The sequence below is a fragment of the Lagopus muta genome, chromosome 1, assembly GCF_023343835.1.
Source record: "Lagopus muta isolate bLagMut1 chromosome 1, bLagMut1 primary, whole genome shotgun sequence".
In the NCBI taxonomy this organism is placed as follows: Eukaryota; Metazoa; Chordata; class Aves; order Galliformes; family Phasianidae; genus Lagopus; species Lagopus muta.
Window position 1 is genome coordinate 86,445,700 of NC_064433.1, and position 14,103 is coordinate 86,459,802.

Here is a 14,103-nt window from a genome sequence, read left to right on the forward strand (position 1 = left end):
ACTAAATTTTAAAAAATAATCATAAACACAAACATATATTTACCTGTTTTCCTTCCTGCAGCATTCCAGTAGTCTGACAGGGACAAGTTGTTATACTAAGTGCATTTAATAGAGAAAGGAAACTTGACACTTCTGATTGGCATGCCCTAAAGCTCAACAAGATATTTCTCTTGGATAAAGGCAGCTTACTCCAAGACTTTTCATAGTTAGCTGTCTCTAATGAGGTTCTATTTCCTGACAGCCAAATCTGAGCTGATATGGTACCTGTGAGTTAACTGTGAGAAGTCACGTCCTATGTGGCTCGATTGCTACTGGAAATTGTCTACACTTAAAAATTTGGGTAACTCTTCTGCTTTAAAACGCGGACTAAATTGCAGAACAGATCTGAATTATCTAGGTCCTTCATTCATTCATTTACATATACTTTGAGATCTATAGAAGTAAAAATGGTAAACGTAGACCTTTTGTTGCAGAAAAGATAGAAGCCGTCATCCAAATGAATGTTTTACCAACCTAAGCAAGCACAGGATTTGCCATTGAGGTCTGCTTGGCTTTCAAGTTTTTGTATTATCACTCAGGCCCACTTTGAGATCATCCAGTTCATTTTATTAAAGTGTAGCCATTTTTCTCCATAATTTTAAAGATGGCCATGACTGTGTGCCATTTGGCCTTATCATCATGTATGTGTCCCAAGGGAGAACTTAGAACAGGCTTGCTGTCTGGAAGGTTGTTGTTAAGTACTTTTTAAATAGGGAGATTAAAGAAGTTATGCATAATAAAAACAAATCAGCACAAGTATATAAAAAAAAATCTTAAAGTTCTTTTTGTGACTTTTCATTACAGTTAGCTCAAATGAAATCTAAAATGTGTGACAGAAAAGTGACAAAGTGTAACAAAGAATTCTCAATCTACTTTTCTTATAAAACGCAGGGTTTTTTTATATTACATAAGGAATGTTCTCTAGACATAACTAAGTAGTTTTTAGAAGTTCTGCAAATAAAGAACTGCTGATTTTGACAGAGCACAAAACCATATTCAGATATTATGGAAGGGTGCGGAAGCAATTTTTTTTTTTTTCCAAAGGTCATGCTTCTTTTGCTTACTAATTAAGAAGTAATAATAGAACCATAGAATCGTTACAGTTGGAAAACTTAAAATCATCTAGTAAAATAACGTTGAGCTCCTCCTCCCACACTTTGCTACTCTTGTAATAATGTCTAGAATCATTTTCTCTCATCTGTTTTGAATATGAGAATGTGCAGTCATAAAATGATGCAGTGATTGGGTTTTTGCAAGAGGTGGTAGGATACAAGGAGGGCAGAGAAGGTAAAGTATCTTTCTCTGCACCATTTATATATTGTGGTGAGAGCCGATTAGAAACCTAGATTACAGGATGTCATTTGCTGAAATGAGCTTGTGATTTAAAATAGCTTTTTCCTCTTCTAATATAGGATACATTATATTCTAAATGGAATATTCTATATTCTTTTTTCTTTTCCTTGTGCTCAATTTCTCTTATACATGCTTCAAGTAAAATTAGAGCTTGAATTTATTAGAAAGGTTCACCAGGAACAAAAAAATAACAATAAAAAACCTTTATAGTTAAATAATAGTCTTCCTATTTCATACAATGTTGCTGGCTTCTGAAACCCTTAATTGATATATTGTCACTGACAATCTCATGTTCTCAGCATATATTGAAGTTGACCTGTTTTTATCCTCCCTAACTTGTGTACGCCATACTTGCAAGAGCAAGCTGAGTGTCGGCACCTATTCTCTGACAAGTTTTTCAGCATAATCTAGAAGTAAAAATACTCCTTGTAAAAAGCACCTTACACCTTCAGTTACAGTCTATGTCCAATCACAACTGTCCGTCCCCGTGCAGGCCAACAGATAGTAGTCACTTATTGAACCCACCCTTGAACAGTAACTCACCTAATCTCTATCCCTAAAGTGACGCCAAAGGAAAGTCTGAGAAGGCAGCAGCACAGAACTTTCCAAGTCTGCCGAGGCAAGAAAAACATTACTTTTGTCATTATGGGTGTTGTGGTTTGCATAATCTTCTATTGTTTTGTCTTCCACGCTAAGTAGAAATTACACTTGTAGCTTTGGAATATATTCACAATAAATCACTTATAGAGTTATTCACTGTCTCAGCTCCACTTGATGCAAAAGCTGATTATTGCCACATATTCTTCTCACTATGAATATTATCCCATGAATCAGGGCCTCATCTGTATTCCATGTCCTGCAACCAGCCCCGTCTCACATTAAGAGCTGAGGCTCCCTATCCCAGCATGCTTTGTCTCTCCTTCATCTGAGCAGAAGGCCAAATGCTTGTTTTCTACAGCTTTGTCCATTTTCCAAAAAGCATATAATGAACTAATTAGCACTGATCAGAGGATATAATATGGCACTGAAGAATCTTACTAAAACTTTTGCTGTATCTTAATTAAGCAGTTCTAGAACACCCATCTTCTGTAAATCCTTTATATACAAAATTTTCATGTTGCCAGAAACTAATGAGAGTTCTGTACACATTAAAGGTTTAGAAAGAAAGCAACATACCCAGCAACCTTTATCCCTGTTCTCCAGGCATGGAAGTGCAGCATGTAGATTTAAAATGCAGTGAAAGTATATGCAGCTGGGCAAATTGAAGCACAGCAGCAGTCTTGAAATTGTTCATGCTCAGAGCACAACAAAATATTGAAATTCTCCTTAGATCACAGTAATCAAGAATGTTGCTTGACTCGCTCTGAAACTGAACACTTGAAGCATAGCAATTCTGCTTTACTGATACTTTATAGGAAATCAGCATACGAAACCAAATGTAGCAGGACAAATATACAGGCAACTTGCTGTATGTTTACAACAGGATGCAGCACTTGCATTGTTTTTCATGCAATTGCTTTCCAGAGAAAAGACCAAATTAAGAACAACTCTGGAAGCGTCAGTTAACATCACAAAACTTGCATGAAAATGGAATAAATTGAATTTACAAAAATTGCTCCTTTGTTATGTTTTTCTTTTTGCCTTTTTTCCTACAAATAGGCATTTAAAAGTAATTGTAGGAATTAGAAGGCAAAATTGGGGTGAAGGGAAAGAGGTTGCAAATAGTCCAGGTTTGGTGGGGTGAGATCCTCAGCTCCTACAAAATCCTTTTCAGCATTGCAGTTCAGTGTCTTAACATGCCTTTCAAATGTGTTGCTGACAGTGAAGTTCATAGCTCTTGCTTCAACACTTAGAACTCCATCTATGTGTGTTTTCTTACCTGTCATTATCACAAGCTTGATAGCAAGACAAAGGCACTGCAGATTTTCTTCTTCAGCAGAATTTCAGCTGAGGCTTGGTTGCCTGAGATAAAAAGAAATTAGGAGTTAAATTCCAAGGAGATATATATGTGTGTGTGTGTGTAACCTATATGCAGAGTGTATTTACAGTAAAGCAAGTAAAACAATGGAGATAGGAAAAAAAAATTCCTTATATTAAGAAAAACATTATAAAAAATATTTAAACAAAATGTGTGAAAATAATGGCCCCTCAACACACACTCAAAAGAAAACTGAAGACCTCATTTTGGCACTACTTACAGAGACATTTTGATTAGCATTCCCTGAGGATAATCATTTTCCTGAAGAGCGAGCATAGATAAATGTAAAATATGAGTCATGATTTTAGCAAGAACTTGCAATGATCTGTTTTAAAAACGATTAAAAAAGAAAAAAAAAAAACAGCCAAGAGATATAAGTAAGCTCATAATAATACATCCAGCTTTCACAATATCATAGAATCCTAGAATGGCTTGGGTTGGAAGGGACCTCAAAAGATGATCTGGTTTCAACTCTCCTGCTGGGGGCAGGGTTGCCAACCACTAGATTAGGCTGCCCAGGAACCCATCAAGCCTGGCCTTGAATATCTTCAGGGATTGTGTAACATTGCCAAAGCATACTAAAATAGGGGCTTATTGGATCTGTTCATCATTTGTGTGAGATGACAGAGTTGCCCATTCCTCTGCTGTTGGCACAGCACTGCCAATGGATCACACTGCTGCAACTCAGTCTAAATTTTGATTCTGTCCCTTAATAATACTATTTAGCACAAAAAATAACAGAAATAGAATTTGTACTGAGGTGGTGAATCTGCCCATATATCAGCATTTGGTGATCAGCAAGATCACCAAGACACTAGAATTGAACTTTGTATGTATTTCAGTCTCAGATGCTGAAAATCTAAATCTGTCTGGCTTTCTGACATGAAAAGCTGCTCTGATTTCAGACAAGCAACACTCACTGTACTCCACATCAGGATTCTGGGGAACTCTCTTTCAAAGTCAGAATGCTGCCTTTCACCTCTCCATTCTCACCCCTTTTGGCTCTAGGAAAACAGAGATGGCATTTAGTGAGGGAATACCACGGTTCCATTGAATGCAGAGCTACAGTGAAACACCTGAAAAATAAATCTTGATAGCAACGCAGGACCTACCAGCTGTAGTCATTGATCCATTTTAACCTGATCAAAGAACAGTAATGCCACTTACTTACAGTTTCCTGTTGTTAGGCGGTTAGGTGTCAGGTCATTCGAGATCCAGTTTGCTTTAGGTCCTATAAAAAAACGTGGATAAGAGGCCAAAAAAGGCATCATGCTGAGCCATGCCAATAGTCTGTCCATTCCACTCACTTGTCCGCAGCAGCAGCCCTAGTGCCCACATACAGCACTGTGAGAGCAGATGAGCACAGCGCTGCTTCCCCACCTCCAGCTCATATCAGCTCTGGCAGTTGCCCAGATCCAGATTCTTTCAGCTTTTCATCTCTTTCCTTATCATCTCCAGTTTTGTGAAAGAATTCTTTGTGGAAAAGGCTTCTTAACTGTGACAAGACAGATTCTGTGCTCTACCTAAAACAGACAAAGTTTTACATTTATATTTAATTAGAAAAAATAATTTTCCAAATTTTTAAAGGCTTTGTTTATTTGGATATTTTGTTTGTTTGCTTTTTAACTAGGATTAAAGAGATTTGTGAAGGGTTACTATGATCACAGGAGAGGGTTGACCTCTACCAAATCATTGGATTTTCTTCTTCATTACATCTTACATCCTTTCCTCCTGTGCACTTATTGTGTTCCAGGCTCTTAGATATCTGAAGAAAGTAGGAAGTTCACAGTACGATAGAAACTTACCACTGTAGAACGTGTTCCTTCAAGTATCAAGTTTGGCATTTTAAAATTAGATTTGCCTTTGACAATCAGTAGTTTGAATCTGTGTATAAGAAGGTTTACAGCAAAACTGGTTCTGCACAGACACCTGCCCTTCTGACAGTCACACAAGCAGAACAGAGGCAGTCTGAGAACATTAGTAAAAGATAAATGTAACTTGGAAGAATTACAAGTTTGAACCACCTAGGAAGTAACCTACTTTAAAACTTTTCCCATTCAGTGTACTCCATGGGGTTTGGGACCCTGAATTGCACGCCCTCTGGCACTGCCCATCATACACTGCTCCCACCAGCAGCTGTCACAGCATTCCCAGGGGTGCTAAGGAGCAGGTGCATTAGCACCTGGTAGAAGCTTGCTGAGATAAGCACTAAATAGTGCTTTATTGACAGTACCTTTCACTGCTCCTTCAGTTCAGGGCACGCACAGTGCTCAGCCCTGGCTCGCAGCCTTTGCTCAGATGGAGGATGTGCACTGAAACACTCCAATAGCAAAAAATTGGAATTGGTGGTTTTGTAAGGTACATACCTGCATGGTGTCAGCGTCCCATGTCACACTCCTTTGCCTACCTACCTGTGTCTTCATTGCATTTTGCAAGTCAGTGTCACCGCAGATCTTTACTCTGAAGCAAGGGTGAGCATATGCATAAATCTGTCACAACAGATGTTACTTTTCTGTAGGGGAAACAAATTATCCTTAGAGAAAATGCCTATACCATAATCTGCTTTGACACGAGGGATTTACTTTGTCCCACTCAAACACATTTGCCCATTTACATTTTAAAAATTGTGGCCTTCAAAATGTTATCGCAGCTCTGCAGGAATCTTTCACCTTGGCAGACAGTGAGGCTTCTCACACATTAAATGAATGGCTTAGTGGTTTTATTGTGCTAAGCCAAACTAAGCACTTAACTCATTAATTCATCTCCACCACTCGTATTAAAGACAACCTGCTATTTAAAACGAGGCATACCTCTTTTCTCCCCCTCAAACATTTACACAATCCCTTCTTTACTTAAACCTTGTCAGTCAGAGCCAGCACAGATCTGGAAGACAGAATGTTTTCTTTTTTTGGTGCTGCCTGAATTTTCCTTAAATTTCTTCACAGTTAAAGAGCTGCTGTTTGGCACAGCTTCTGAAAGTCAATTACTACGAGTACACAAAAGATTGCTAGGTTGATCAAGATATCTTAGCCATACTTGTAACATTTTAGTATGCCTTAAAGCAAACTCTTGTTTATTGAAACAAGCTTCACAATTAATTTATCGAGATACATGAATCTGCACAACCAATTCAACCATTCTTGCTAGCTCAGAATAATTCTGGATTTCCCAAGATATAGAACACACAAGCATGGCTTCAGTGGGGAAACTGGTGCTATTGGTCCATTTACAATCATATGCAAGCCTATTGCTCTGCTCCAAACAGAACTGTAAGAGGGGGGAGCAGCATCGTTAATGTGTGTATGGAACAAAGTGCTGTAAAAGTGCAAAAATGACCCTAATTTTTCGTTCTAGGACAGCGTCAAAACATGTAGACAAAGATCTCGGAAATATAGAAGAAAATAAAAAACTAGAAGAAAACAATCATAAATCTGAGACTTAAGAGACAAAATGTGTCAGTCATCATTCCAGGTAGGTGTTTCATACTGCAAAATTTAACACCTGGCCACCTCTTCTCTCTCTCTCGCAATCCATGTCTAACAATCACAGGATTAGCTCGGGTCTCTGTTGCTTACCCTTTGGGCATAGGAAGTAGAGTGGTTTTGGACTCTGGTGATATGAAGACAGACAGACTCAAGTCCCCAGCCAGTTACAAGTTCTAACCTGCATAGACACACATTAAAGAAATAAGTTATAAGTTAGATATAAGTTAGTACTTGGCTTTTTGGCTTTTTTTTTTTTTTTTTTTTTTTTGACTTGTGCAATTGAAAAAACTAATTGTGTAATATACCACTGTGGTATATACCTACCTGTGCATTTCTGTGTAGAAGGTGTGTAGGTAACATTTAGAAGGTTTTGAGTTATGGCTTTAAATGCTCACAGGAGCACTCTTGCGTTACAGGAAGCAATATTTCTTGATGGGCTTTATTCATCAGTGCTGCAAAAGGCACAAACCTTTCCTAAGAATAAAATCATTCTTTTATTCAGGACCTCACAAAGTGGTATGATTCTCCACATGCTCTTGGAAGGAGATACTGTATGTTAAGCTAGTAAAAGTGCAACAGGTATACAAGCTTGCCCAGCTGGGATCTGTGTAAAATAAAGTATGCAAAAATAAACAGACACAGAAGTTCTGTCTGGAGTTACTGGGCACTACGAAGCACCAACAGCACCACCCAGTGCCTGCACGTCTATACACCACTGCTGCATACCCACATGCCATATCTTGCTACTTGGTACTCAAAGTGAGAGTTCAGAACATTTTTCTGAGCAACACAGGTAATTTTAGATTAACTTTGTGGTAGGTCACCATACTCAGTTTTCTTGAATTAATCATCAGCTGATCGTTAAAAGGGCAGTAGTACATGTTCAGCAGCACAGTGTTTGGAGTTCCTCAATAAAAAAGCAGTGGATGGCCCTGAGTAACTAAATAGCACTGGATACCTGTTCTGGGCTGCAGGACTTTAAAGCATATGGTGGGATGATCACATTTCTCATTTGCATAAGAATACAGCTCTGATTATGGATCATTTCACTACATTAGTACTATCTGAAATTTAAAAATAAACCTCATTATTTTTGTACTAAAGAAAAATGATTATAGAGTATATGAAGAGATGCAGTATTCCCGTGTGCCCTTTTGTTGGAGTTTCCTTGGCATTGGGAATTTCCAAGTAGTACCTTATGAGTGACTTAAAAGTCTTAAAAGTGAAAACTAAATTTGGATTTTGAAAAAGTCACAGTGTACATACATTCCTACAGGAAAATTCTGCCATCTCCTCAGCTGGGGGTCATTCTGTATTTATTTGTTTTTCTGGACTTTGTACTTTCCACGGCATTGCAATATTGAGGGGATTAGGTGGAGACGAAATTGCTGAAGGTGTTTATTGGCCATAGCAATTCAAATAGCATCACAAGCCTTCAGTGCCATCTTTTATTACAGTTTTTTATTTTGTTGGGTCAGTAGTCCTGCATCAATTAAAGCTTATCCGTAAGTACATTACCTACCAGATAGACGTTGCTTTAGGAACTACATTGCAACAGCTGCTATCATGAAGGAAAGTGTTCTTTTAAACTGGGAGAAGAAAGTATTCTATGGATTCTATAATTATAGAATCACAAGGTTGGAAACGACCTGCAAGATCATCTAGTCCAACCCTCCTCTCATTACCTTTGCTACCACAAGCACTAAACCATATTTCGTAGCTCCTCATCCAGACGCCTCTTGAACACTGCCAGGGATGGCAACTCCACCACCTCCCTGGGCAGCCATTCCAGTGCCTGACCACTCTCTGAGAGAAAAAGTTCTTCCTTATGTCTAACCTAAACCTCCTCTGGCACAACTTGTGGCCATTTCCTCTCGTCCTGTTTGTTGCCTGGGAGAAGAGGCCAAACCCTTCCTCATCACAGCCTCCCTTCAGGAATTTGTAGAGTGCAATGAGGTCGCCCCTGAGCCTCCTCCAGACTAAATAATCCCAGCTCCCTCAGCTGCACCTTGTAAAACTTGTGCTCCAGACCCCTCACCAGTTTCATTGCCCTTCTCTGCACACGTTCCAGGGCCTCAGTGTCTTTCTTGTAGAGGGGCCCAAAACTGAACACGTACTCAAGATACAGCCTTACCAGTGCTGAGTACAGGGGGATGACCACCTCCCTGCTCCTGCTGGCCACGCTATTTCTAATGCACGCCAGGATGCCGTTGGCCCTCTTGGCCACCTGGGCACACTGTCAGCTCATGCTCAGCTGAGCATCAGCCAACAGCCCCAAGTCCCTTTCCTCTTCACAGTCATCCAGCCACTCATCCCCAAGCCAACAGTGCTGCATGGGGTTGTGCCCAAAGTGCAGGACCCAGCACTTGGCCTTGTTGAACCTCATCCCATTCACCTCAGCCCAGCAATCCAGCTTACCTCGATCCCTCTGAATGGCCTCCCTACACTCAGGCAGATCGACACCACCTCCCAACTTGGTGTCATCTGCAAACTTACTGAGGGTGCACTCAATCCCTTCATCTAGGTCATCAATAAAGATAATAAACAAGATGGGAAGTACTGCTAATTAGCTTTTTGTTTGGGGGTCAGAATGCTGAGCAGTTATGTTGATTAACATGTTTAAATCTAAACCTGCTTAACTGCCTTTATCTTTCATGTTTTCAGAGAATACATATAGACCAATTGAAGCATGAACGTGGATTGTATTTAAACGTATACAAAGAAGTGACAGCTATTCATGGTTCAAGTATTAAACAGATCATACTACCAAGTTTTCAGCGGATTTTAGACACAATTATCTCAAGCTAAAACAAACAAACAAACAAACAAACAACAACAAACAAAACAACAACAACAAAAAACCCAACCCACAGAATAACTAATTTTGGCAACAGCCATGATAATAGGTCACCATGTTGTGTTCTGTTTAAACTATTTTTTTGTAAATGTCTGCACTGAAGATTTCTTTTTGTTTGCCTTTATGTAAATTTTTTACGTAGCTATTTTTATACACTGTAAGGCTTTGTTCTGGGAGTTGCTGTTATTCTGATGTATAGTGTAATGGTTTGATTTCAATTGTTTTTATGGCACCCTTTGGGCAGGTACATGTCTAATTCTGATTGTTATCAGTGAAACCTCTGCTTTGTAGCAAATACCTAAAGCGTAAGATTGTCTTAAAGGAAAACATTGATCTCCTTTTTCATTTTTTAGAAGTCACAGTAAAGAGGAGAGGTGACAATTGTGACAAAAATAACCCGAATTGTTAATAACAGTGAGAATTTAAGAAAGCCGAGGGAAAGCAAACAGCCAGAAAGGGAATAAAGAATTTCAATGGAGAAGGCTGGGGGCTGAGCAAGGAACACAGTGAAACACTCATAGCCTACGTGCAGATGGTGGCCTGTGGTCCTTTCCTTCTAAAGCAAGGCGTACGTTTTACTCATACATTGCCTGTTGTCCTTCGTGTTAAAATTAGGATAAGGAACTGGATTTCTGGTTTGATTTTGATTCCTTTACGTTATCCGCTGCCTTAAAGTACTGTACCTTTTCTTCATTTCAAAGAGATATCAGTCAGAATTGGAGATTTTTTAAAAAAAGTGGTCATATCAAAGCTGCATTTTTTTCCACAAAAATAGAATATATATATTTTTTGTGTGTTTTGTTAACTATGCTACAGATATTGAATGCACCTTGAGATAATTTTAGTGTTTTTAACTGGTACCTAATTTATCAAACAGTACATATAATTGTAACAATGAAATGTCTATGTATCTTTAGTTACATTCAAGTTTGTAACTTTATAAACATGTTTTAAGCTTGAGGAAATTTTTAGAACGGTACTGATAAGAAAATGGTTTAGGGTGAATGGCTGATAGAGAATTGTTGTTAAGGGAGAGGGAAGTTTCATTCTGCGAGGAAGGATCGTTTTGGGAAGAAAGCGATAGGTGGATTGATGGGGAGGAACAGCAAAGCATGCAGAACATCAGGTTTCCTTTTACAAATATCCAGGGAAAAAAGTATGTTTTTATAGACTGGTAGGCAAAAAAGACTATAAATAAATAAATAAAAGAAAGAGATGGACGTTAGGAAATGTATTTTGCCACTTTTGCATTATTTAGGGGGGAAGAAAACACTGTTACTTGTAAATTTGTAAAATGTTATATGTCTGGGCAGTAGTGACTGATGTCTTAATAAAAGCTTCCTGTAGTGCATTGGCATGGATTAAAATACATAAGAAGTCCTATAGACTCTATGCTGTATAAAATACTAGAGGGAAATCCTGTTATATGCCTCTAAACTTTTGATTTGTTACTGTTTTATTTGGCAAAGAGGAGAAAAAAAAATTATAATCTTGGTCAGTATTTAAACCAAAGTAAAATGGGGGAAAAACCAAAGTGATTTGTTTTGCATGGCTAAGCCATTATGTTATCTCTGTAAATATTGTGATTTTTTTTTTCTTTTTAGAATTTTGTTAAAAAAATTCTAAAATTTTTAAACACCTGTTTTTCCAAAATAAAACGTGAACACACAAAGCAGTTACTTTATATACAAATATATCTTTTTTTTTTCTTTTGGTGCGAGAACACTGCCAAGTGATAACACATTTTTTTAACAAATCACAGTGAGCGTGACTCTAAACAGGAAAAAAAGTTGCAACAGAATGCTGGGAAGGAGTATGCAAAAATCAACTGTTTATAACACTACAAATAGTTTTTAAACACAGAGAAGAAACCTCCAAAGATCATCAGGGAAAGCATAGGGAAGGGTTGAAAATGTTTGTACCACTGTCTTGGGAGCATGGTGGAAGAAGAGAAGAACAAAAGTCCTTCGACTTCCACAGCTATGAGAAAGGAATTAGAAGACCTTCTCATCCTTTGGAATTCTGCTAGATCTCCTATGCACTTTAAATCGTCAGTCCTAGGAGCCGCGTTTTTCACTGCTCCACGTTCACTGTAGGCACGTTTCAAGAACCAAGAGCGCAAAAGAATTGATGTTTCTATCCATGCCTAAACAACAATAAAACTGAAGTATATCTTCACTTGCCTGTCTGAAATCTCACTTTGAAAGAGCGCACATGAATGTGAGTGGGGCACTTTACTTACCAAGCTTGTGCTGTTGCTGACTGTGATACTGCAAATATACGTCTGCAGAATCCCACTGGTGCAGAGTCCCATGAGGTCTGGGGAGTTCTATGTGGCTGTATGGGCCTTCTCTCAGAGCAGATGGTCAGGACCTAGAGAGAATCAGCACTCACTTAAGAGAAATATAACTGTCCCATGCTGCCTCATAGGTACCTGATACCCCCCATGAGGTTGGCATGTGTCTCCACATGCAACCTTGTTAAAAGAAACACTCTTGGAAGGACTCTTAGGGGTCCTGTTGAAATCTAATGTTGTACACTGCTCCGGTGTCAGCTTCAATTTACCACATGTAAGAAGGAAAAAAAAATCCCTCCACAGAAATGGTTTAAAACAAAAAGAGCACACAGTGGAACAAACCCAACCTCTACCTCTTGAGGTTGGGAAATTAAGACTGGTTGTGATATCTGTTCATGGCTGTACAGAAAAGTGTCACTGAGCTTGGAACAAACCAAGAGGTTGTCTGCATGGTGCAGAAGCAGCATACTGCAAGGAGAGCCCATAGGCTTCTCAAGCCAGTCATTTTTTAAGACCCCAGAAGCAATATCTCAAAACTGCAGCTCAATGTAATAGATGAACAAAACACTAGCACAGAAACATTTGGTAATGGCATGTCCAGAAGGTGAGGCCTTCTGAAGGAACAGTGAGTGCTTGGAATCAACATGAGAAAAGGCAAAGCATTAGGTGGATTTTGTACTGGGTCTGAGTCCTACAGAACAGCTTACTTTCCAGGATTTTATGCACCCCCAACTATACTTCTTGAGTTAGCAGATGTTCAGACCGTTAATTAGTGTTAAATTCTTACCAGATTGCTTACCAGTAAAACAGACTATCCACATGCCGTCATCTGTACTGCCCATGACATGCCATCATCAACCAGCAATACGGATGGTTCAGGCAATATGTTACAACTTTCCCTGCAAACAGTTTTCATGATGATGTTCTGCTTTGAAATACAGAGACAAGTCAGTAACTTCTAAATTGCACATTGATGACTTGAGCATAATGGAATGCTGACACGTTTCACCCATATTGGTAGCAGCCACAGAGACAGGCAAAGGTGGTGTTGTGGTTTTTTGTTTATTTTTTAAGTAATTTCTTCATGGAACTTGCAAGTTCATCTAATATCCTCAGCTGTTGCAGTTCAGTCTGATTTACTTGTACTACCACATGTAGCTGGTAGCCAGGTACTTTCCTGTTGGCTTCATGTTTTGTGTCATTGCATGTGTGACGGTCACACATTTGCAGTTATCTCAGCTAAGATTAATGATGACATATGGGATGAGATCATGCCCTCCTGTGTCAACCACATCTGTGCAAAAGTTTTCTTTTGATGAAAAAGCATCTCCATCCAGGTATCTGCTTCTAAAACTTAACTGCTACAGCTTTTTTGAACAGCGTGCTCCTGCAGTCAAGATAGCCCAAGCTGTGGAGTTGGAGAGAACACAGGAGGCCCATGACTTCTGCACATTACATACCTGTGTCTCTGGAAGAGGGTGGGATCCTCGGGCTGGCAGAAACCATCTTAGCTCCAGTGCTGAACAAGGGGAACCTCAGCCTTTCCTCACAGCACTTTGCTACAGGCTGAGCACACTGTAGTACTACAGGCGGGCAGGGAGCAAGGTGGAGAGGCTGAAAAACAAAATGGAACATACATACAAAAAAAACCCACCACCACCACACATTAAAAAGTGCTTCATGTGTCATGCAGCACACACATTTAATAATTTGTTTCAAATTGTCAGAATCAGTAGCTAAGTTTATTACTTATTATCTAATTACATCAAAATCAATTTATTAACTAAGATCAACTCCAGCCAGACAGCCACTCACTATCAGCCACTTGGTTCTTTAAAAGTCCTGTAATTTGCACATTTTTCTAAATAGAAATATTTACTCTGTTAGCAGCAAAGCACTCACTTTGATGTAGTAATGAATTTCAGCTTGAAAAGGTAGAGACTAAGTATTATGAAATTTTGTTCCTTAATCAGAAAACATTAATGTACCTCCACCATATGTCCTCATCCCCAAATATTTTTCTTGTTCTCGTGTTTCCATCTGATGTGCAGAGAAGGCCTGTGCAGTCCTGCACGTCCTGTCCTAGTGCTTTCTC

General features: G+C 39.0%; 1 protein-coding gene and 1 long non-coding RNA gene across 3 annotated transcripts in view; one reads left to right on the plus strand and one right to left on the minus strand.

Annotated features, from left to right (window-relative positions):
* Nucleotides 1-11,890, plus strand: part of ALCAM (activated leukocyte cell adhesion molecule) — a 117,889-nt gene extending 105,999 nt beyond the window's left edge. For both annotated transcript variants that reach the window (XM_048965984.1, XM_048965993.1), the window contains exons 15-16: nucleotides 6,725-6,841; nucleotides 9,520-11,890. In XM_048965984.1, coding sequence (XP_048821941.1) covers nucleotides 6,725-6,812 — 88 coding nt within the window. In that variant the 3' untranslated portion in view covers nucleotides 6,813-6,841; nucleotides 9,520-11,890. The remainder of the gene's footprint in view (nucleotides 1-6,724; nucleotides 6,842-9,519) is intronic.
* On the minus strand, nucleotides 3-13,614 carry LOC125702766 (uncharacterized). The gene is made up of 4 exons (XR_007380691.1): nucleotides 12,808-13,614; nucleotides 11,955-12,085; nucleotides 6,946-7,033; nucleotides 3-5,882 (listed from the first exon to the last, which is right to left on the minus strand). It is a non-coding gene; the product is annotated as an uncharacterized LOC125702766 (long non-coding RNA).
* Nucleotides 13,615-14,103: the final 489 nt, after the last annotated feature.